This window comes from Seriola dumerili, unplaced genomic scaffold (genome assembly GCF_002260705.1).
Source record: "Seriola dumerili isolate Sdu_G_001 unplaced genomic scaffold, Sdu_1.0 BDQW01000149.1, whole genome shotgun sequence".
NCBI lineage: Eukaryota > Metazoa > Chordata > Actinopteri > Carangiformes > Carangidae > Seriola > Seriola dumerili.
The window spans coordinates 9,034,863-9,059,867 of record NW_019174404.1 but is presented as its reverse complement, the minus strand read 5'-3'; the positions used below and the strand labels follow the sequence as shown (position 1 = coordinate 9,059,867).

At 42.2% G+C, this 25,005-nt stretch overlaps 1 protein-coding gene across 4 annotated transcripts in view; it reads right to left on the bottom strand.

Annotated features, from left to right (window-relative positions):
* Window positions 1-25,005, bottom strand: part of LOC111226201 (protein quaking-A) — a 72,812-nt gene that overhangs the window by 16,406 nt on the left and 31,401 nt on the right. For all 4 annotated transcript variants that reach the window (XM_022751315.1, XM_022751317.1, XM_022751314.1 and 1 more), the window contains exons 3-4: window positions 17,532-17,648; window positions 9,758-9,901 (exon numbers count right to left, since the gene is read on the bottom strand). In XM_022751315.1, coding sequence (XP_022607036.1) covers window positions 9,758-9,901; window positions 17,532-17,648 — 261 coding nt within the window. The remainder of the gene's footprint in view (window positions 1-9,757; window positions 9,902-17,531; window positions 17,649-25,005) is intronic.

Below are 25,005 nucleotides of genomic sequence, written 5' to 3'. Positions count from 1 at the left end.
TGCTAGGGCCAGGAAATTAAAGAGGAGGAGGACAGGACCAGGGAAGGTTGCCAGGCTTAGGCAGGTTGTTCCCTACAGGGGTGCTGTTTCTTTAGGGTCAGTACCACCTGTCTGCCCGCCAGGAGAGCCATGGAGTTGGATATGAGGAGGGATGGGCAGATGGAGATGTGGAGGGAAGGAACCCTCTAGCCAAGACCACCAAGTCCCCCCTGCCGGGTTTAGGCTGACAGGAGGGACTTGGAACACATGGACAGAAGCTCAATAGTTACCGTATGTTGTAAAGCAATAAAAAATCTTACACAGGAGGATTGTGTGCGACTGAAGAATCAGTAAAATTTGGTCCAATTAAGTAACTACAGATGCTTTTTGTGGCACATCCTTTCCATACAATCTAGGGAAAAAAAAATCTTTGAATACTTTTATTATGTACTGACACCGTCATGCTTCATGACTTTGCGACTTATATAGTAGAGACAGACATCTCCAGCCTGGTCTGTGGTTTGTAACCTGTGTGCTGTTAACAGGATGTGGTGGCTTCAGGCCACTGCTGGTATAGTAATAGAAGTGAGTACAGTGCTGAAAGGCTTGTCCCTTCAATCACCCAGAGAGAGAAAGAGAACAGCAGACAGCAAGAGACAGGGCAAATACACAACAAAGAAAGAAAAGCTAAAGGACACATTGAAGGGAACAGAGGGTGGGGAAAGACAGGTAGGAAGAAAAGAAGGGGAAAAGAGAGAAGAGAGTAGGACAAGAGAATGAATGTACACCTTTACTATGGACAGATTCTATATGCAGCACTAGAGTAAGACAACGCAAACAAAAATTTGAGATGTCTTTTACTTCAAATTATGCACTGATGTTGTAAATAACTTATCCTGATGTAACTATGACCACAACAAATGGCAGTGTTGTAAATATGTTTTTCTTCTGTGTTATGATGTACACTCAGAGAGACAACTCCTATGTAGGGAGAAGTGAGAAAACATTTTTGGTGGTAGATAAGTAGAAATAAAAGGTATGCCAACAGTGAAATACGCCATCGACCCTGGTCTTCAGGGGAGAGTATGGTGGCTTTCCTTCCTGCGCATTTCTGAGGTGATGAATACAAAAATATTCTCTTTCATTCTCTCTTCCTCTTTGAAAGCCACAAAGCCCAGGTAAAAATAGCTTTCAGACTCACTGCCAATAATTGTGGGTTTTTATTTGTGATTTTTTCCATGTGATGTGACTGGTTGTATTTGTGGCCATGTTCAAACCATTCTGTACTGGTGAATTGGGATACCAGACAGGGTCATGTATGAGCCTGCATTCATTTGTTTGAGGTTAATGTCAACATTCAACCCAAAGGAGTTAAGCATTTTGTTGTTGTTTTGGTGTCTGATGTGCAGAGGGGCTGCTGGACCTCAGCTAGCTAGTTATTTGTGTAACCAAGAAGTTAATAAAGGAAAAGGCTGTTAGCAGTGGATATAGAAATGTCAGCGTACATGCTTGAGTAAATAATGTTTATCTGACGTGGCCAATCATGGTCACTTCTAACACACTGACCAATCAAATGACATGCAGTAGTGATCATTATTGGCATACGTGTCGCAAAAGCCACATCTGTTTCCTGTGGTAAAACGGTCTAAGTGGTCAATTCCAATTAGCCACTTATCACCTCTAGATCATTAATCAGAGGCGATTTATACATCACACAGTTTTAGTGTTTGCTCTCCTCTGCTCTCCTGGTTACAGGGTTTCAATAGGTGTCTGTGAAGTACCTGTCTCAAATGTATTAGCAGGGTATAAAAGGACCAAAAGGCTGGATAAATGAGTGCAAAGAGTGTGAGGATGTCAAGATGGATAATGATGAAAGTGGAGGACAAGAGGATTGTTGAGAGTCTAAGGTCACCCTGCCTCCAGGCCAGCTCCAGTCTCACACTCACACTCTACAGGCAAAGTAAGAAAACAGCATAACAGCACTGAAGGAGGAGCACAGTGATGCAGTCTTGCAGTCTCAAGTAGAGGTCACCAAGTCAAGGAAGCCAATTAAAAAGATGATTAACATTCATGTGGGAGATGCAGCGTCTACGTGCAGGTGGGACGGGCTCACCATTCTCTCTCTCACACACTCACACACACACACACACACACACACACACACACACACACACACACACACACACACACACTGGGAGCAGTGAACAGTGCAGTCCAGCCTGTTGTAGCTACGGTGTCCTGGGAGGTGGAGATCAGGAGGTTAATATGATCCAATCCAGCTCCTTCATTAGCCTGATGAAGGTAATAACAGCCAACAGGGAAAGAAAGGCTGCCAGGTTGACTAAAACCATCTACCTACTGCCTACCCGCAAGGCCTCTAAGCCTACTTGAGCTGGCAGGCGTAGCGAGATGATAGCTACTTTTGTTATTCATCACATTAACATGCACAAAATCGTACAGTACATGGGGCATGAACAGATTTTATAGCCTTTCTCACATAGTGTGATGTGTGTGCCTATCACCACCTTTACTCAGCAGCTGTAACGCAGGACTTGCACGTGGCTTACAGGTGATACACTTTACGGTAGGAGTGCAATCTAAGATGTCCAGGGATGATAGAAACAGACAAGCTAGTTTCATCACACCTCAACTTGCTTCCCTTCAGTAACCAAAGACAGATAAACTCCCACGTTGTATGAGTATTGCATTCAGAGCCACTAAAATCACGTGCAGCAAGCACAGTTACAGGCATGCATCACCCAAGCCAATCAGTCAGGCCCACTGAGAAACATAAGCTTCCGTACATGGATATGGCTGGATATCATGCATGACAGAGGACGTGACGGGGGAGGGGGAGGGGAGTAGATTAAGAGTAAATAAGTGGAGAATGGTAGTGATAGGTAGGCCTAACGGAGAATAAACATCATTAATTGGGGAGGCACACATGGATGGATGCAGCCAGATGGTGTTTTGTACTCATTTGTCATACACTGCTGACAGAGAGAGAGGAGAGTGAGAGCTAGAAAAACGGAAAGAAAAACAAAAAGGGATGTTTATTGATTGCAAAGTCAGTATACTGCTGCCTCAAACAGACTTCCACTGTTTAAATCTAGCTCGGCATGTTCTGCATCATCTTCTCTCTGTGCCTTTCCTGTCTGAGTGGCTCTGATGGTGCTGCTATTGTAACACTCTGCAAAGCCGGATGCATACTGGCGAGTACAGACACAACACCCCGCAGATCGCCAAACTTGGCTTCCATTAAGGTCCATCTGTCTGCCTTTTACAAAAACACCATCTACTGTATGTTCTTCCTCAAAGGTGGTCCAAGGCAGAGTGAGAGAGAAAGAGAGATGAAGAGAGACTCAGGCCCAGGGAAGCAAGAGACTGGAGTAAGAACAAAGGGGCATACAGGTTTCCCAAAAGAGAAACTTAGCCTTGGCCTAGACGGACTACAGTCAAACCGGTGGCAACTGATGGAGAGCTCTCACGATGCTAGCCACTGCCAAGGCATTTACAAAAATGAAAGAAAAAAAAAGTGGAGCATTGAAACCATCTCTTAATTTCCATAATGTGGACTAGAACTACATAAGTGAGAAAATACCAAAAATAGATCTTTAAAAAGGCACAATAGAAAGATCGAGGGAACCGAAAGCGGGTTGGAGCACAAGAGGGAGCGGTGAGCTGAAGCCAGGAAGCAGGACAGGGTTCCCACTGTGCTGCAAATGGAGATTTGCGCTCGAGGCCGCTGGTCTGCTTGGGCTGCTAGCATGCTCACTTTGTTCTCGGCAATGACAGTTTCATTCAGGGAGACATGCACTTGGCTCTCCGGAGCCAAAGTGCCTCAGCGCCAACTAGCTCTTTCTTTCTCTGTGTGCTGTTCTCCTTTCAAACCTAACCTTTCCTGCTTTTTCAGAAAGAGAGTGTGTGTGTGTGTGTGTGTGTGTGTGTGTGTGTGTGTGTGTGTGTGTGTGTGTGAGACTAAAGGCTAGCGAGACTACTTCTCTTAATGTACTGTATGTACCTTGCGGCAAGTGCCAGCCATCACTGCACTGGATCAGATGTAGGGCAGTGTGGCTGGCATGGTCTCAGGCTTCCTTTATCAAATTATCTCACATACCTTAAACATAACCACATGGTGTTAGTTTCTAGTTCTATAGGACTGTGCTTACAGACCTGCTCCCTAAGTTCTTCTGAAATGAAAATCATTTGCTTTACACCATTATCTACCAGTCCCTATAGGTCAAACAAATTAACTTGAAAAAACTGGCAAGGGAAATCACAAAATACCAGAATCAACAGACTTTTCACCAGGGTAAAAACCCTGTATGTAGCTAACATATCACAAACAGAGCATAACAATTTGATAACTCAGAAAGCATGAGGTGCTGTACTGGTGGTTTGTTTCCAGGGTAACGTGTTTACATTTACATTTTAGGATTCATCCCTGCTTGGGATTTTTACAGTGCAACTTGCAGTGAAAAGCGACAGAATTATATACTTCATTTTCTATATCAGGAACATTACAAGTAAAAATAATGCAAAGGTCAAAGCCATTGTCCCCTGACAATTATATCTAGAATTATCACTTAAAAGACAAATGCTAGAAATAGAGAAAAGCAAAAAATGGCTTACTCTTAAATCTTCAAGCATGTGAAGCATGAAGATGTGTGTTAACCCTGTGTCAGAATATGATTCGGCTGTCTACACACACTCCAGTGCGTACAAAGTTCTGCATGATAAAAATCTAAAGTGTCTTTAATTTATCTGACAAAGAAATACCATATCTACACGTGGCTAAAAGCAAAATGTTAACACAAAGACGTTTCCAGCACTCTTTACATCTATTGGGAAAAGGTGTATTTAGGCGAAAGCACTGAGGGTTACCTCAGGACAAGGCCTGTGTCTGGTCTTAGATGGCCTCGTTCAATTGTCCACCTGTCTGCAATTCTCCTATAAACCCTTCAAACACAACTGTGACCTGAGAGGATGACTGACAATTACATCCATAACAATGTCCAGTGCACACAACTGTCAATCATACTCACACAAATGTGCATCGACACACAAAAACAGATATACAGCCAAATAGAGTCAAACAGACACAACCACAGTGCCACAAATTTGTAATGATGCCACATTTGCAAAAGCCTAAAAAACTACCAGTCATAGATCTAAATAAACTGTTAGACTGATCAAATTGTTTTTCATCACCTACATGTGACACAAAAAGACCAAGAAGACCTTTAATCTCTGCTTATATAGCAGGCATTGTGGGCAAGCATGGCACAGTTTAAAAGTTTAGTTTAACAGTGGTTAAGTCTATGAAGCACCACAGGAAGGCAGCTTATCAGGTTTTTATCAGTAAAAGTAAAAAAAAAAAAAAAAAAAGTAAATGATGCCCTACTTTTTCTTGCTTCCCCCTTTCCACCACTCTCCCACTCTGTATAAAAGTACATTTTAATGTAACCTAATACCATTTTAATGCCTTTAATGCCTTTAATCTCAATTAACATAATTATTGGCAATTAAACAGTAAATCTACACTAAATCATTTGGAGCTTCTGCACGACATGTGGTGAAACATTAAGGAATGTTTTACTTCTGCTCTCATCCCCAACAATGATGCCACAGCATATGTTATCTCCCTTGTCAAAGGTAAAAAAATATCTTCTCTGACATAATCTAATAGGTGTGTGTCCAAAGATGCAACATGCTTGAATGTTTCAACCCATATACAGGAGCAAAGCAGAGGATTTTTGCCCCAAGTATTTCTAGGTTGAGTTACCCTATTATTGTTATCTGTACTTCTGCTGTATTCCATGTTATATGTTTGGCATTTTAATGAGGATTATATAGAAAGTGCACTGAAGCCGAAGGCTAGCTTGATACAAAGTTGTGTGTATATGTGGCACCTTGTATGCATACAGTTAGCAGTCCAAGACTTCTCACACAAGAGAATAATTTCTGTGTTTGCTATCCAAGCTTTGTTTGACATGGGGACTACAATGCACCAGAAGACCATTAATAACATATGGAGGTAATTCAGATGGATTTGGACCTCAGCGGGTGTCTATTTACAAATGTCAGCCGAGAGTTGATTCTTATTTGTGATAGCTACATCATTCTACATAATCATGGCATATACACAAGTCAGGTTTCCAGCCTCTTTCACAATTGGCCAGGCTCTGCTGTCAATCACAGGACAATAGCTGCCTACAGTTGAGTCATTATTGCTGTTCAGTGCTTCTGGGGACAGAAAGGGGCAGTGGAAAAGCCAGTCAGGGTTTATGCATACAGCTCTGCAAGTATCTAAGTGGAGGTTACCTAAAGTGCAGTGGGGCTCTGCTGCCGGCTCCGTTTGAGGGCCTTAACCAAGGACTCAAGGGATAAATGGAGCATTTTAGTCAGTATGTGTGTGTATGTGCATGCATGTGGAAGCATTTTTCTGGGCATGCATATCCATGTGTGTGTGTGCTGGTGGGTGTAAGCTAGTGTGTGAATATGTGTGGGTACTAGGGCAGGATCAGTGGAGTAAATCCACACTTGAAAGAGTAGCTCAATCAAGCTCTCCCACCCATCTCTCTCTCCCTCCCTCCCTGTGTCTCTCTCATCTCGCTGATGTTCCCCTGCTCCCAGTTCATGGATAGTTGAAAAGTTCACAGGACTAGGGTGCAAAAGAGCACTACCGAGGGCAAAGAGGAACGAGTGTGAACCTAACACTTCCCATCAGTACCATCTTTCAACTGTCAACCAAAGTCTGAGTCAGGAGCAGCCACTGACAGGGCATTACACAATAGTCAATGTTTGCTCTACTAACATGTCAACCACTGAAATGCTGATAATGAATTCAGACACAGACAATGTGTATTTACAATATACGGTAAATACTGTCATATGTCTTGACAGAGTCTTTTATCTAAGGTAAAAATTCAACTCATTAGTTTTATGATTCTGAACAAATCTGTCATGTACAACTTTCAATGATCAAATGAAAACATTACAGTTAAAAAATGTTCTTTATACAATACAATTCTCTTATTACACAAATAAACTGTGAGTTCAGCTAAATTGGTTTTAAAGTATAGGTTTGTCCGTGCTAGACATCCTGGCTTCTAATCCAAGCAAGTCAATTATGAGATAATTTCAAAGCAAAACTATCATTATAAAGCCTTTAACTTTAATTTACCAGCAGGTCTGCAGTCAAAACAACCTTTAGGTTATCCCTCCTCTTTGTTTCACTTCTGGAGCTGGGTCCTCCTCAATGACAAGTAAAGCCTGTTCCTTGAAAGGAAATAAAAAGCATGACCTCATTTTGTTTCCTGTGCGATTTAATAAAGGCGATTTTATGCTGCCAAATGTGGAGAAGATGCCCTTCATTAGAACAGTTTGTACCCAGTGCGTCCATACTTTAATCCAATTTAGTTTAGCATGATAAAGGGCATTACTGCCAGCCAGTCCTACTGCCCACCCACTCATGACGTCTGCATGCACATGCACGTAATGACATGAAAAAATATAGTCCCCTGGGGGGTTCACTGGTAGATAATGCACCAACCTAACATTCAGGGACAGGGCAACTCAACGCTTATTCTGCCACCCTGAAATTACGTCACTTCTATTGACATTCAGATATGTCATACCCTTGGCAAGTGACAGGCCACTGTGGTAATGTGCATTAAGAGCTGGATGTAAGCAGAATGAAAGGCCAGGTTCACAATTTGGTTTATTTCTATTAACAATACGAATTATGTTGCGTAGTGTGATCAAAAATATACTTTTGAGTGATTGGCTTTAACATAAGGAATATATAAACATATGGGACAAATGTGTTGTTGATGTTATTATATTACAAAACAAGACAGGAACATTTTATTCCTCAAGGATCAAAGAATTTATGGGTTCATTTGATGGGCCCTGAAAAACACACAACACATAATATGTATCTACTAGAAGGATCTTTTCATTACATTTAATTGAGCAAAGACGCCTTGCTTGAAGGAAAAATTGCCTCTGGTGGACTGCAATGGGTCATTAATTAGTTCTATAAAACTCTTATTTGAATTAAGGGTAGAGTGAAACTTTTTTATGAGCAAGATTTCATTAGTGCCTGTAAAGAGCTAGAAGCTGCTCTCTTGTGTTTGAGAAATAAAAAAGGAGAGCTTCTTCTTAACCCACTAAATGGTTCAAGGCCTGAATCACCAGACCATCTTTAATGCACTTGTTAGGCTGTGAAATGCACAGAGATTTCTAGAAGAGCCAGCAAGCTATTTTTGTGGCACTCCATTCAGATGAGTGTTAGCTGCTGAGAGCTGTCATTGACTTAAATGGATGCCAAAAGGGGTTTTGTTGTGTATGTGTCTACACGTGTGTGTTAACAGTGACTCATTCTGCATCACTCTTTAGAACATTGTCGCTTCCAGAAACGGCTTCATCTTCAAGTTTGTGTGAGCATGCACATATTTGTGTGCATGCGTGCATGTATAAGTGTGTCAACATCCTCTGTGTACATACAGGCTGTGGAGATCTGAAACACTCCTGCACTCAGAAACAAAACAAGTGCCTAAGGAAGTGACAGGCAGGCTGAATAGAGACAAGTAATCCTTAAACAAGAGGACATGAATTGAAGTGCTTTCCGCATTGTCAGGCTGGGCTAAGGCCTCGCTGAGGCAGACGGGGAGGAACTCTCGTACTAGACAGAAAGCAGCACCTCAGCATAATGGCACCTCTTGTAAGATCTTAAATGTGCAGGTCAGGTGAACAAAAAGTTACAGCTCATGGCTGTAGATATAGCCATAGTAAAGTTAGCCTACATTTCCATGTGAACAGATACAGATTATCCCTTTAAGGCGCTTTCTTACAGATTCAGATTGAACTCTTACAGTGTCATATACATGTGCCATCATTCCACAATGTCACTGCTCAGTCTTCCTGCTCTCCTCTAATCATTGTATATTTGTTTATAATTAAAGGGGGTTGTCTTTCTTTGGGTGTTCACTGGCCCAGTGGTTGTAAAAAGCATCATAATTCTGCTACTGAAAAATTACAGGCTGATGAATTGTACTGTGATGGAGCTATATTTAGGGCAAACATCCTCCTTGCTGCATTTATTTCTCCCAAAGTGAAAGAATGTAAATGCAAAGCACACATGTAAGCATAGTTCTGCATTTACAGGATAAAGTGCACGAAGGAAAGCAGCTTAACAACATTACCATTCAAATGACACCACATCCCTTGTTTAACCTTGCATGCCTGGCATCGGCTGGTCTCATTTCCGCAGACCACCAAGCCCTGTGCATTGCCACCTGATGGCAAATCTGGGCCTTCAGCTGCCCTGTCCACCTGGTCTCCACAGTTAACAGGGAAAATACACATTGCATGCCAAAAATCTACCAGCAGAAATCACCAGTGGCAGTGTATGAGGAAGTTGGGGCAGAGGGGATGCGGAGATGAAACGTGGCACTCACAGGAGGTGTGTGCAGCTAGCTATGTTTTTCCACTCTGCTGGGGGTACAGCCAACCTGTTCCCCTGGTCTATATATGGAAGTAAACAGGATGCTAACAGTGGGATAGAGGTGTTGTGCCATATGTAGCCCCATTATCCTGTTGTTTGGACTAAGACAGTTGAGATGTTTCTCTCAGCATTACTGCACTTAAATCAGAGTTAAACCATGTCCTTTATGTCAACTGCCCTGTAATCTATTTATCTTATTAGGTCAAAGGGGTGCTACTTTTGCATAAATGAAGTCTGTATATGACCAAGTGCAGGGTATATACTCACAGCAGGTACGAGGAGCTTCTTGACCTCCTCCACTGCTCTTCTCATCTTGATCTCAGCTCTGGCCTGTGTGTCTTCCACTGTGATCAGGACATGAAGATCTTCATTTAGGTGTTCCCAGTTTGGCTTCCCTCTGTTCTGCTCCTCCTGGACAGAGAAAGAGGGAGAGTGAGAGAGACTGTGAGTGAAAATAACAGTGTGGGTGTGCTGGAGCTCCAGTGCAGTAACATAGCATATCAGAGGAAGAGCAGGCGAGAGCCAGGCATACACAGAGGACGACAGGGCCCTGTAAAGAGAAGCAGAATGACAGGAGTGGCCCTTTAGTCAGCTATTTAGTTTTAACTTTGAAAGGACACCTTTCTTTAATAGATCCCTCGCTTCACAAAGACAAAGACGACAGCTAGCCCTGCAGCAATTAATATCAGTGAAAGATGGATGGATGGAGAGATCAGAGAGAGATGGATGGGGATTTTTAAACCAAACCAACTTAACTAGTAGGAATGCATGTGATAGTTCAAAGTGCCGCAGGATTGTGAGTGAAGGTACACAAGTGTGTGCCTCTGTCTCTTACTTGTATTTGTGTGGACAATACTGTCTAAGTAACAATAGCTCTCTGAGGGAGTTGTTTTTTTTCTCCTGAAAAGGCAGCACCAAAGCACTCAGAGTGCCAAATTGTAGCACTAGCGCTACATCAAAGGCAAAATGGGCTGTATTGAAAACCAACCATCACTGCTCAATAGCCTTTCAACACAGTTACATGTGAAGCCGTTTCAAGATTTGAACTGGGGATGCTGAGTTTTGGAAATGGTGCACAATGCGCACGTTTTTCAGGCGCTTTTAAGAAAAGCCCAGTCACACCTCACTCTTGTGAAAAGGTAAAATGGGATATGTAGATACAAATATGGAGTAGCTTCACATTGGTAGAAGTTTTTTTTATCCATATATATTTTTCTCCATTTAGCATAGCTCCTTTCCTCCCTCTTCTGGTTGCCCCGCTGATGGTAAATGCAGCGAAGACACACTGAGAACGCTCTAAAAGGCTTTTGAGGTTGTATCACATGTCACTGTGCAACCATGACAGCCAGCGGTTTTAAAGCTGACTTCCCCCTGAGGTGAGGAGTTGAGGTCTAGGTTGTCTGAAAAAGACACAACCTCGGATTCTCTGATGTATGACACCATATTAAATCATCAAAACAGGATTATTGTGTTTGACAAATATTTGACAAATTTCACAAAAACAAAACAGGAACGTCAAAACGAATATAATTCTAAAATGTTTAAACATCAAATTTGTGATTTCGTTTTCCAAAGGAGGTCAGAGTTTCGAAAAGTCAACTGTGTCCCAGGTTTCTCCCCTCCTGCTGTTGGCGCAGGTTTGTGCAGACTGTTGATGAGCACTGTGTCGTTTACCCCGCCCATACAAACCACCTCAACTTCAGATCACTGCTCATTTTTGAGTAGTGAGCTACTGTGAGGGTGTCTAATTACAAACAATGCATTGCAGCGCTCTACGGGGGGTCTACCTGACATGATTTCAGTACACTCAACCAGCACCACAAAGTGAGAGGGAGCGTGCATGCACACGCGCACACGCACACACACGCAGGGCTTAGAGCTTGAGCTGAGTGCCACCCACCTGCTTTCTACTCCACAGAGAGCTGTTGCCATGGCACTGCTCTTTTACAACAGACAAACACGCGCGGACACACACGCGCGCGCACGCGCGCACGCACGCACACACGCACACACACGCACACAAGAAAGTTCAATATTCCACTCTCGTTTTCCCCTTTTCCACACAGGGGGAGGGCCTAGTTTCAGCTGTCAGGCCATTATTTCACCATGGCTGTTTGCTTATGGCCTATTAGGGGACATGGGGATTGGAAGGTGACTCAGCATTTTCTAGAGAGGACACAGAAAGACAGGCCACGAGGGCTGCTTCTGCATGCTGGTCACTGTATAATAACACATGGTAGACACAGTACATACTGACAAGACTGTTGCTGAAGTTGAACCCAACAAGATTAGTCAATCACGTGTCTGTGTTCGCCCTGGCAGATTCTGATTTGGTTAGATTGTAGTCAAAGAGATCTGGGAAAAGAGGAATAACACACCTCACGCATGCACATACACACACACACGCACACACCTCACACCAGCATGACTGCCTGTGAACAAGGTCAGTGTGTGCCCTCTGAGAGAAAGTGACAGCATGACAAACAGGGGGAAGGGTGGAGGGGGGAGGCAGGGTGGGAGGGTGACAAAAGAGACAGGAGGTGAGGCAAGTGCTAAAGGGAATACTGGGAAAGCCTTTGAAGATAATGTCCACGCTGGCCGACATCAAATGCCATGGCAATGACCACATACCAGGGTAATCGGTTTTGGCAAAATATGTAGCATGAATAAATAGCACGGACACTGCATCTAGAGACGACATCTAAGAATAGGTTCAGAGGGATAAGATTGCGTGTTGGTTAGAACACCTGTTTGCCTGCTGGCTTTCACACCCCTCGGATTGAGACCAATAAACTTTAAGGCCTCAATTTTCAACATGGATGAAACCACATACAAAAAGGTTACAAAAATATAGGACTCTTTTTCTGCTAGCTCTGCCCTCCCTTTTTTAGGTTGTACTTAAAAGAGTGGCAGTGCAACTTGGCTGTTTTCATGTTCACTTTTCTTTATGTTATTGATTCTGTTAGTATCATTGTTTCGCCTGAGGGAAGTCACACTACAGGGTCAGGTATACCCCTGAAGCTGAAAGGGATTTATTGCAAGGGCACATAACAGGGTGCACATTTGCAGACACAGAGCTTTCAATCCTTGGTGTTGAGGCTGAAGGTCAGCCCTACTTAATATACCACACTGCTGCTTCAATAGGATTTTGGATTATGTGGTGCCACAATTTTGTCCTGGCTATGTTGCTCTTTAACACTCATAAATTAAACTATTTTCACTGTTTCAACTCTCCCACTCTGAACAGTCCCTTCTTCTTCGATCAGACGTTCCCAACTGGGGTCAACGCAACTGAGGCTAAATGCCAGCAGACAAAACAGGTGCAGTAGGGAACTGCAGGGGCATTGAAGGACAAGAGAGGACAAGCGCAACTGAAGAGGAAGAACGATCAACGCTGATAAAGAAATGTGAAATAATATGAAACAGATCAAAACTGAATTGATTTTCCAAGTAAGACAGAATAACTTAAACATGAATGCATTCACTGAGGAAAAGGCTGTTAAGAATTGAAATAACACACAACTTAATAAGGCTTGATGATTTTAGTGAACTCTGATGATTGCATTGGGTTAGATTACTTTTACAACAGTATGCCATCCTGAACAGGTCAGCTAAATGTCAGGATTTTTAGCTCTGTGTGGAAAAAGGAACCATACTACAGTATATCTCAACAGAAGTAATTAAATTAATTGTAGCACCAATAAACCTTACTGCTGCTGTTGCTACACCTCCTGCTATTTGCCATCCTCAATGTCCTGAACCATCGCATTTTCCTATTGCCCTCTCTAGCCATTTGCAGCCAATAAAATCTAGGCACCAAAAGTAATACCTGGACATTTCTCTGCTTTTCTCATCAACGTAATAGCACCCTCTAAATTCTTAATAAAGAAGAAACAAGCTTTTAGTTGTGCTGTGTCAAGTAATTTGTCACAAAGAAATGAGAGAAAAAAAAGTCAGCTTAAACTTTAAACAAAACAAGCAGGCTTGCTGCAGTGCCAACAGGCCAATCAAGTTCAACATATTGACTGCCAATGTCACATATTAGTTCTTAAGCAATGAAACGTGGGAGATGTGCTGTGGCACTGTGTATTGGCTGTCAGAAGTTAAATATAGCTGGAGGTGGGGGCCTATACTGTTCTCTCAGTGACCATGCTGATACCACAATTTTAGCTATTATGTGTTGGGGCAATCAGCAAAAAAACTAATCAAAGCAAATTTATTTGATATAGAGCATTTCTCAAAGTGCAAGTCTGAAAGGACATTTAGTGTGGCTCAAAGTAAAACAGCTGTCTGTGGTGACATCTGTAATCTCACACTGTGTGAAGGCCAAAATAGAATTAGGGAATTGTTTTTGCAAAAGCGAGGGAAATCCTTATTCTGTCTATGCAGTGGTCGATATAATGTGTCTGTAATTTAATTGCTGTTGTTCCTGCTGTTGTTTTGCATTAAGCATGACTGTAAAAGTGAAAACCGGGGAGACTCAAGCTGCCACATTAGATGAAAGTTTAAGTGGAATCAGGCTCCAGAAGGAGTTCCTCTTCCTTCCAACAGTTTAGACAATAATCATCAAAAAGGACATTATTCGCAAGCTTTGTCCCTTTGGGCAGCATCTGAAAACTGCTCAAGATTTAACAACAAAACAAGAAAAAAAATAACTCAACTACAAGAAACTGGGAGAGGGTTTAGTTTAGTGGTGTCATAAACATCCATCCCATCTCAACTAATGTGTCAAAAAAATAAGGATGTCCATAAGTCTCCATCAGAGAAGTCACAGCAATGTACTTGTACTTACTCAGTCACTCTCACAGACACCTTACATTCAGTCTTGTTTGATCAGAGTGTGACGTGCAGTCTGGGGACAGGTTATTATCCTGCGTTAGTCTCTCCTGCCTCCTTTGATTTAAGTCGAACATCAAGTCCCACCCACACACATACACACACGTGGGTTTAGTGATTTTACCATTTTCATGCTCATGATTATGAATGTCATATCAATAAACAAAAAAATACATTGCTGCTAGATTCTCTCCATATTCTAAGATAAATAGCTCTATCTACTCTCTTAAATTCATATACCTTGTCAATTGAGCATAGCGTTTGTTTGCCTTAACATACAGTTCCTGTGACAGCACTACAGTCACTAAGACTTATGTGATGCTAATGGTAACTAATGACTGTTGTTTCATCTTAGTTAAAAACGACAATGTGTTAAAATTTTACAAGCAACTGCAGTAGTAGTAAATAGTCATTCAAATTTTAATATCATCAGTAAATCTAGAATAAGAAAAACCATCTATGGAGAAAATAATTTATATGACCGAGTTTAACAAAGCAAAGGCTTGTTTAAACAGAATCAGTGGCAGCAGGCCTGAACAGCACATGCAAGCAGAATTAAATGACAAAAGCCAAAATAATCTGCACACAAAATATTATAAGGATACAATCAAAGGAAATCTGTAATGAAGGGAAAGTGTGGGCTGGATGTACAATGTAAGCTGTATTGTGTAAAATTTTTTTTTTTTTTTTTTTACAAAAACAATTAAAATCTCTGAGTCATTAAATACTTGGTATTAAAATAATTTGAAAGGGATGGAGTTAAAATGAAAGTGACCAATTATAAGAATTATACTTGGTGTTGTATGATCAAAGTGTGAAGAACCACATTTTTCTCTTCACCTGCTTCTTTCCTCCTTATTTTCTACTTGATCTGCTTTTCTTCCCCTGCCATTGTTCTTTATTTTACTCTGCTTCTTTCTCTCTCCCTCTCTACCACTGCGTAGCTCCAGTGAGCTGACTCCCCGTCAGGCAGTGCGGCCCAGGAGGGAGCAACCAGCTGAATTATTGAGAGCATAAAAACGCTGCCGCTAATGGATCCTGAATAAACACACTGGCTAAGCTGCTGCCGCGGCTTCCTCTGCTGCCACAGGGCATCAAGCTGAAAATACTGAGGTTGAGGATGCAGTGACTGGAGGCTACAGCTGTGGCTTTGTCTGCAACTGAGCCACAGTTATGACACACCCGGGCCATCCAAAATGTTTTGGGGTACAGCGAGCTATCCTGATAGTGATTCTTGTGATTTATTAACAGTGGAAACAGCAGAGGATGTAAAAAGTGTCTGTTTTTTTCCCATAATCTTTTCCCCAGCATAACCCAACGTTACTGTAAATATCTAAACCACACACCAGAGGACTATAAGGTAAGGGACGTGGTGAGAAAGGAAAACATAATTTTAATGGAGGACAATAATTAATAAATAAACAATAAACAATAATAATTTAATTATATGGTTGTGTGTAGAAAATCAGTTTGGCTGCTTTAAAATGTTCACATTAACTTCGTACCTTCTACAAAGCACTCATCTGTATTTTTGTATAAATGTTTAACTGTATTGGGCCTTTGTTGGTGTACTAATTGTGCAGGGCCTTTCACAGGTCCCGTCACTGCGCCACACAGCATAACAAACTGGCACATGTCATTAAGTTTTAAGATAGTAAGAGATTATGAAGGTAATCATAGATTCATGTAATGAGCTAAGAAGTTCTAAAGTGTGTGTGTGCGTGCATGCGGGTTTGTACATGCTTGAGCGTGTTCACTCCCATTTAACTACTTCTGGATCTAATTCCAAAGAAAGAACCATAGCAGAATGTCTTCATCTTGTTCTGTGATAATGAACACACTCCAAGGGAAATGAGAAGAGATAGAAATTAAAATACGAATGGAGGAGCCATAAAAAAGAAAGAGGGAAGAAAATGTTAGCCCTGCAGCAAACTGGAGCTTCTAAGATTATGACTCAGCTGAAAATCTCTGTGCATCTGTGTGTACGAACCCTGTTTCAGTTACAATAAATTGTGGACTGTGTGTGTGTGTGTGTGTGTGTGCGTGCGTGTGTGCGTGCGTGCGTGCGTGTGTGTGTGTGGAGAAGGTGATTCCCATACCAAGAGGGATGAAATACACTTACATTTCTCAGACTTGTAATATAATGCATTGTAATATAGCACCACTGCCTAGCAAATGTGGGCAACTGGGAGGTTCAGACAAAGGGAAAAAATAAGATTCAAAAAATTCAACTCCAAAAGGTGTCACTCAATGAAGAAAAAATAAAAATAAAATCAGCCAAAGGCAGCCATAATAGCACGGCTAAAGCTCATGGGCGAAACATGCACAGATGCTTGAAATAAAAACTGTCAATTTGTCCTCAAAGAAACTTCAGAGAACATCAACAAATCTGATCTGACACACTTTGGAACGCCTTGGGAAAGCATGCAAGTTTTTTGTATTCAAAGTTCAGGTTTTCATTTTTCAATTATCTGCTTTAATCGTAATCGTATCGTGTATCAAAATTCAATATTTAGGCTGAAACATGCCATGAGTCAACTCTGTAGGCTTAAAAGACTTACTACTGCGAGGCTGACCTGACAGTACTGCGATACAGGACGACCAAAAGCAGTCTGACAGACTTTCTTCAACATTACTGTGCAACACAGTCAGTCTGGACTTTCAAATGTTGTGGCTGGTTCAGGCCAAAACATTGTACAAAAGTTTGTGCAAATACACATTTTCCTAGTAAAATAATGCAAATAGGTTTTTACCTAAGTTCACCCCTTGGGTTATGGGATATGTTGACCCACAGCATTAGCCTTTTATGTCTCCAACCTCGGCTCAGCAGGTCCAGAAATAGAGGCAGCTCCCTGGCCTTGGCTGTCTCCTTACTACTGCTTTCTGTACTTTCCACTGCACAGCTTTGTGCAAACAGCCCTATCAAGTGTCAGAATGCAGCCACCAGGCATCAACTCAACGTGTGTCTGCCTCATGTTTCTACAGGGCTGTTATTGCGTGACAGCAGTCCCACCAAGTTTCACATTATTGTGTAATATTTCTAGACAGATCCTTGTGGAGAGTGAAAGAGGTGAGCTTTGGTGTGTGCTGGTTTGGCAAAATAAATGTAGGTCTTTTTATTTGTGAGTGGAATCTACTGAGTAACATTGTTATCAAGAGATAAAACACATTAACACTGGGCACACTGCCATCCTGATGAACTTACCTTCTTCTTGTCTCTCATGGAGCTCTTGCCTCGCACCATGATTTTGCATCCTGTCTCTGCTTCCAACTGTTTGGCTGTGAGTCCCCGAGGGCCAAGGATTCTCCCCACAAAGTTATACTGCAGATACAGAGAGAGAAATAAACTGGTGAGCCTATGGCTGAAAGCAGAGTCAGACCACAGTGACCATAGGCAGTATTTTGCACGCACGCACGCGTACGCGCACACACACACACACACACACACACACACACACACACATATACACATATATGTATACTGTATATATATACAGATTCCACTTTCTGTGAACTTCCAAAGACTGCTGCCTCAACTACATACATCATGCCAATCTACTACATCAGCATGTCACTTTATGCCTTTCAAGAACAAAGATGATGGGTGACCCCCACTAGGGCTGGGTAAAAAAAAAAAAGAAAAAAAAAGAAAATAGATTTTTCGATTAATTACATAATTTTATTTGGACGCAGTTGCACCTTTTCTCAGTAAACATGTACATCTGTGCTAAATGTTATGTGTATGCAGTGGGTACTTGTAGCTAATGGTTCATTTAGAGCTGTATGATGTGTATGTGGAAAATTCGTTTTTACAATGTGCACAAAAGGATTTTTGTTTTTTAAAAAGTAACACAGAGCCGCCATGAGTCACGATAGTCCCATAAACTGTGATGCGAATAATCACACCCTATTTAAGCTGCTCTACATTGCAGTTTATGGGACTGTCGCAACACGGAATGGTAAGCGGACTGTGGCTATCTTGTAGCAAACCTAGAGATCACATCTACGAGAAGGACAAACTGAAAAAAGACTGATGTGATCTGTGCTCTGTGTTTGTTGAAGAGATATCATCTGTGGATATGAGATTTGAAGCTGTGTGGATTCTATTTTATTCAGTCTGTTCCTGCCAGGTAGCTAATGCTAGCTAGCAGCAGTCTGCAGATGTCAGGCCGGTGCCTTATCAACACAAACGGTACAGATGAATTGGCGAGCAGACTTTGAGTTTGTGCCCGCTCTATGCCTTTTAGAGTGGATGTGCCGTACTTGGTGGAAGCACCTGCTACCAACAGTCCAAGCGTAGCTGTATGGGATTGGATTTATTATTTAAAATATTCATAAATGTGATGGCGCAGGTTTAGATGCACAGATAGGGCTAAAAAACATTGAGCCATATGTCATGTTTTTGTCATTTTGCATTAGCTCAGGAAAACAACTCCTTGGTCCAAGGTTTTGTAAATGGGAAATGTGTTTACAATTCAGCCTATAATGTGATCTATATGCAATTTTATATTCAAGGAAATAACAGTCTCTCACTTGTTGAATTTAGGAGCAAGTTTTCAGGATAAATTCTAAGAAACACTATACGCTGCACTGGTATGTATCCGATGAAACTGAAGAATCAAGAATCAAATATAGCGAGTTTCACAAATCACCTGCAACATAGCAAAATCAGCAACATGGTTTGCTTTTTATTCTCCACACTTTGGCATTACTTAGCACTTGAGTTTATAAAATATTAACAAGGAAGAAGAGTGTTCAAATCATATACAGGCTTTCTAACGGATACATTTTAAAGTTTTTTTTCTGTCTGATGTGATATTAAGACATATACAGGCCACACTGGGGTTGGCTTACCCCTACTTCATCATCCACACTTGATGTCAAAATAGTCCTGAACAGAAAAAAGAAAAGTAACTACCCGGAATTAGTCTGGGTGGGAATGGTGGAGAGGAAACAAGGAGAAAATGGAGTGGAGAGGGTGTTAAAGGGGAGGCAAGTTGTGACGTGAGGTAGTTTGCTTGACACAATTTTCTTATCAAGGCCCCCTTTCACTGGTGAGTGGCTTGGGAGCTTTGTACCAAAAGGAAACGTATTTACCGACGTAATCCTCTCCACTTGAAACTGGCTTCCAACAGGATAAAGGGAAAATGTGTTGAAATAATCCAACACAATTTTCAGCCAAAATAAAAACATAAGGAAAGGAGGAGAGCTAGGGAGCACAGCGATACATTAAATGGTAAACAAATCACCCATGTTTAAATACTGCACACACTGGCTAATGGGGACCATGAAGGGTAAGAGATCTCTGACACTGTTAAAATGGGACATTTTCACTCAAGCTAAATTTCCAAACCTGAAATATTCAAATGGCACAGTGGAAAGCTTTCCTTGACAAAGAGAAGCACAACTGTTCGTCTCTTGAGCTGTTACAATGAGCCGTGACACCCCTGCATTAAATTCTTAAACATAGCCACATCTGCTTACGCACTCCACCGCACCAATGCCTCTGCAAAATTCAAAAGGCCATCAGAGAAGTCACATTTAATTACAGAGGGATTACAAATTTAAAGTGATGTTGGTGTAATTCCCCTAAACAATATAAACTAACCCTGGTGAGGACAGTCAAAAACTCCAGGCTGTTGTTTTCCTTGTCCCTGTCACTGGGCTTGCCTGCATGCATAGCCTGTCTGTCTCTGGCAGGAAAGACACACCCTGTGGCTGCAGAGAAGATGGAGTCCCTGCGGATGATCACAGCATGCAGCTACACAGGCTTGATGCGTGCGTTTCTTTGTCACAAGGCAACTGTCTGTTCGGTTATCTCTAATCGAGGAAACGGGTGCAGGGGCTATTTTGTGAGGGTGTGTGTGCCTACTGAAGGATGCAGGGGCACCTGTCCTTGGAGGTCAGCCACCAACGATGCATGCTGGCCTGCTTCTGAGTCGTACGTAATCACAACCACAAATATACACACACAGACAGAGCCTCAAGGAGCACAGGAGAGGGCTGTCTGTCTGCATCACAGCACCACTGCAGACAAGGGTGAACCCCAAGCTCTGGGCATTGTGCTGGTGCTGTGGCACTCCTATACAACACACATAAACAAACACACAGCCTCTAACCTATTGTGCAGAGGCTATAGTGACAATGTCCAGTGTGTTGTTACACAGCTTCCCTGCTAGCAACTGCAGTGCCACATTTGAAAAAAATACTTGCTGTCATTTGGCATATAATTTTTTTTTTACACCTACAAGGTTTAAAAAGTTCCTATATTTATATGTAGGCTTCTCTGGAGGTAGGACATGTGACAGTTCCCAGCAGCCTAACAGGCTACAGGGGCAACAGGATCTTCCATCAGTCCAAATCCCATCAGATCTACAGGCCATGAATATATTAAAAGCCATACAGTAGATGTATTACAGAGCAAGCCCAAAATGTCAAAAAGTATGACTGATCTAAGGTGGTTGCTGGTTGAAAAATCCCAAAATGACACAGAAAGAACATTTAATATTTTACTCTCTGGCCTTCTCTCACCGTGTTGCTAATACTTCTCTCTCTGTGACAGTGGAAGGTATTCTCTGTGGACATGAATATGCTGATGACAATTGCACTTGACAGCGAGCAAGGGCCTGATGGAGGAAAGCTAAGCGAAATAAAGAGAAAAAGGGTTAGAGAGATGATGACACAAGAGCAGAGGGGGGAAAAGTCACGAACATCTTGTTTTTCCAGTACTGGGTGAGTCTATGTGAACAGGAGGGGCCAACACTGCCACTAAACTCTCACAGTTTTCCCACTCTAGCTGCTTGGGGATAAAGGGTTAGAGCAGGCGGTTACATGCGTGTGGCTCAGGTTTTATAGCCCTCCCCCCCATGGAGTAAGAGCTTCTGGGTAGAGGCTGGTGCACCAGTGTCAGATGTGTTTTAATGACAGAGGCATGCACACACATACGTGTGGGCAGAGGGCACAGAGCAGGCGCCGTGTCTGGCCAAGCAGTCACCACAAGTTTTATTCACACACATCACTCAAGGAAATTTTAATCGCTAACACACATCAAATGAACGCACTTCAAGCATTTCACCTCAGTCTCAATCAAGAAACGCCTCATCCTATTAAAACCATGCAGTTCAAAGTGCAACTCCACTGTAAATAAAAGTCAAGCCAAAATCATCAGAGTGATAGAATAAAGCGCTCTCTCCTCCCCAGCTTCCTGCTCTATACTGAGGGTTAGGCATTCTTCTCATGGATGTTGATATGCTGTTAGAAAAGGTGCCCTCCATTTTAAGCCACTGGAATGTAGAGACAATAGGGAGCCAAGCGGGTGAGTTATCAGAAGGGTGCAGGGCCATTGAGCCTGCCAGGAACTCCACTCAGTACAGCCAGAGGAGTAGGATGGATACAGTGCCCTCATTGCCAAATACACTATCCTCTCTTCACCTCCTCTTGCTAAACTATCTAGCCTCCTCCGCACCTACTATAAAAAGCTAGTTTTCATCCTCTATATTCCTGCTGTTACATCAACTCCACTTGCTCGCCAGACTGTGGTCTTAAAAAAAAGTCACGTCTGGGAACCACCATGGCTTTTTGGCTGAATTTCCGAGCTTTGCACCCTCCAGGAGCCCTTGAAGCAATCAATGCTGACAGGGAAACTCAAATTTAGCAGGCTTTTAACAATTAATGATTCAACACAAAAATAAAAAAAAAAAAAAGTAAAAATTGTGATGATTATAATTAACAGTTCTATTTTCTCCATCACTGCCTGATTGCCCATGCCTAGTAACAGAGAGCAACAAGTCATTCTGGGGTTGAAAAAATGCAAAAAAAAGTATGCATATTTAACAGCTCTGTTTAATCAAACACTGTCAGCACCCACATTACATGCATAAACTGTGTTTTGCTGACTTGGAAACTCTCAGCAGTCTCTTTCTCTTTGTATCTTTGCTGTATTCTCCCATTCCCCCTGCTCATTTACAGCATTAGAAGATTGTTGGGACCTTTGGTGGACATACTCTTTTCGTCACTCAAGTTTTTTTTAGTTTTTCAAACAAACACAGATTACAGAGAAACACGTACAGTACATACAGACATAGTTTGTGTGCAAACACAGAAAGACAGACCGACACACACACACACACACTTACACATACACACAAAGCCCCCTTCAGGACAAGGGCTTACACTGACATTAAAGGGCCTTTGTTTAGCCCCAGTTATCGCTACTCCACAGGCGGGTTTTGTTGTGAGCATATCTACGTCTGTGACACTGTGTGTTTATGAGCGTGAGTGTGTGTGAAACCACAATACATGGGGTGAACTCTTGCAGACACCCTCGGCACCCAGAGCTGATTGTCGCATGGGTTTGTGTGCGTGTGCATTGTGGTTTGTTTCTGTGTGAACAACTGAGAAACAACAGCAGTTCCACCAACAATGCTCAGAGAAGCAGAACAATTGTGCCTTTGACGGCGTTTGTTTGTGGTGGTGGGGAGACAGGAAATGAGATCATGCTCTCTGGCTGTGTGTGCGCGCAGGGCTTATCAAAGAGCGGGGCCAGGCCAGGAGGAGAATACCAATCACTTATTAGCCGGCCTTGCTGGGCTTATGGAAATGAGGAACAGTTCATTCAGTGCAATGTATCAAAGCAAGGTGGAGTCTGTGGTTACACCAGGCACGGCCATCTCTCTCCAGCTCTCAGTCTTTACCCATCTCGTCACTCCTCATCTCACTTGATTCTAACCCTCCCATAATGTATGATTGTGAAACAGCTCATACCAAAGTAATGGCTAACCATTTATAACAGCAAAGCTCTCCCTTTCTTCATACCTCAGATACCCTCTGTCTCATTTCATTTCAAGTCAGAGTATTTGGAGGCTTCACAGAGGGCACAAAGTTGAACACTGCTCTTGGCTGCCAAAAACACCTCCCCTCTCCTTCCACACCTCCTCCTTTCTGTATCCATTCATAGGTTCTGGAAACTGAGCACGCTTCCTTTTCCTCTTTCTCTTAGTACCAAGGATTTTGCTTTTCCTCTTCTGCATATCCATTATTCTCTAGTTGTGCATGGGTCTCTCACAGCACAAATCAATGTTTTCTCTCTGACTACGCAACCTACCTAGCCACCAGCCTGCCTTTCATCACTCATTCATCTTTGGGTGGAAATATTCCACCATTCAATTAATCTGTCTGCATTTTGTGGCCTGATCCCCACAATCCACGCACGCACGCACGCACGCACGCACGCACGCACGCACGCACGCACGCACGCACGCACGCACGCACGCACGCACGCACGCTTCAGGTATCTTTTCCACACTGTGAAAGGACCAAATGGAGGGAATTTGGGGATGAGGAGCAGACAGGTGAATAACCTACAGCAGTTTGCATGCTTGATCTACAGGAGGGACAGAGGTGTTGAGGCTGGGATGATGAAGGAGTGAAAATTAGACTTAGATTCCAATGATGACATCTTCGCCTCAAAGCCCTATAGACTTCAAAGCTCTCTATTCAGCACATCCAGCATTTAGCGCCTAATCCATGGCTCCTTTGATAATTCTGTTTGGGTTTATTTTGGGGTTGCAGGCAGGGTGGAAATACAGAGAAGTGAAGACGAAGAGGTGGAAAGCGTAAAGATTGATGTCGGCTGAAAGTTTGGAAGACGTGATTGAGGGAAGCAGTGGGCAAAGTTTGTGAACTTCTAGATAAGCAAACTGTAGAAAGAAAAAAATTAATGAGTAGGAAGATGCTAAATAGCATTCAGTCTATCCCTCTGTGTTCACTTGAGCATTAGTTAATCATCATAAGTCAATAGAAGACTGCCCTTTGACAAAGCTGTGGAATAATGTTAGCCATGCTCTGCTACCTTATCCGCAAGCCTATCATAAAGAGAGGGAGGGAAACAGTATCTAATTTAGATTAGTCACATCTGGCCAATACTCAATCCTTTTAATAGAGCATTGTGTTAGTTCAGGCAGAGCACTGAAGTCGCACTTGCATCACCTGATCAGGCATCAGCTATTTCATTCAAGCTTCATCATCTTTCACTCAAACATCAGCTGACTGGCTACCAGCTGACTAATAACGTCCAATCATATTCAAACAGGTGTACAGGACAGTACAGAATATATCGTGTTGTCTTTAGGGGAAGACAGCTTCTATGACTATGTTAAGATTCAGTGTTCGTGTTTGTTTGCAACTATCTCTGAGTCCTGTAAATCATAGCTCAAGGGATTAGTTTTTGTTGTTTAACTATTTACAATAAATGGTCAATTCGTTGAGCAAGTGTCTTCTGTTGAAAAAAGGTTAGTTTTGGCATAGATTTCCATCCTGTGCATTGAATCTATACATCATCTTTGATAGTATTTTGCAAGTTTATTGTCCTACTGTAAAATAACCTACTTCTATGTCTTTGTCACATCTTAATAGGAGGGATCCCTGCCAAAAAAAATTTATCAGAATTTATGTTAAAAGAAAGAAAATATTAGCATTGGTACAGTACTGTATATCAGTCAGGGTTCTTTCTAAAACTAAAAAAACACTGATGTTGGTTGTGGTCTCAAAAAATCATGTATCACTGGAATCTAGTCTATGCACACAGATTCTGTATAAGCTGACACTATGTCCCCCTGGTGCAGCCTTTGATCCCTGTGTGGTAAACCTACTTCCTTTGTCCTTCATTCTCCATTTTCACT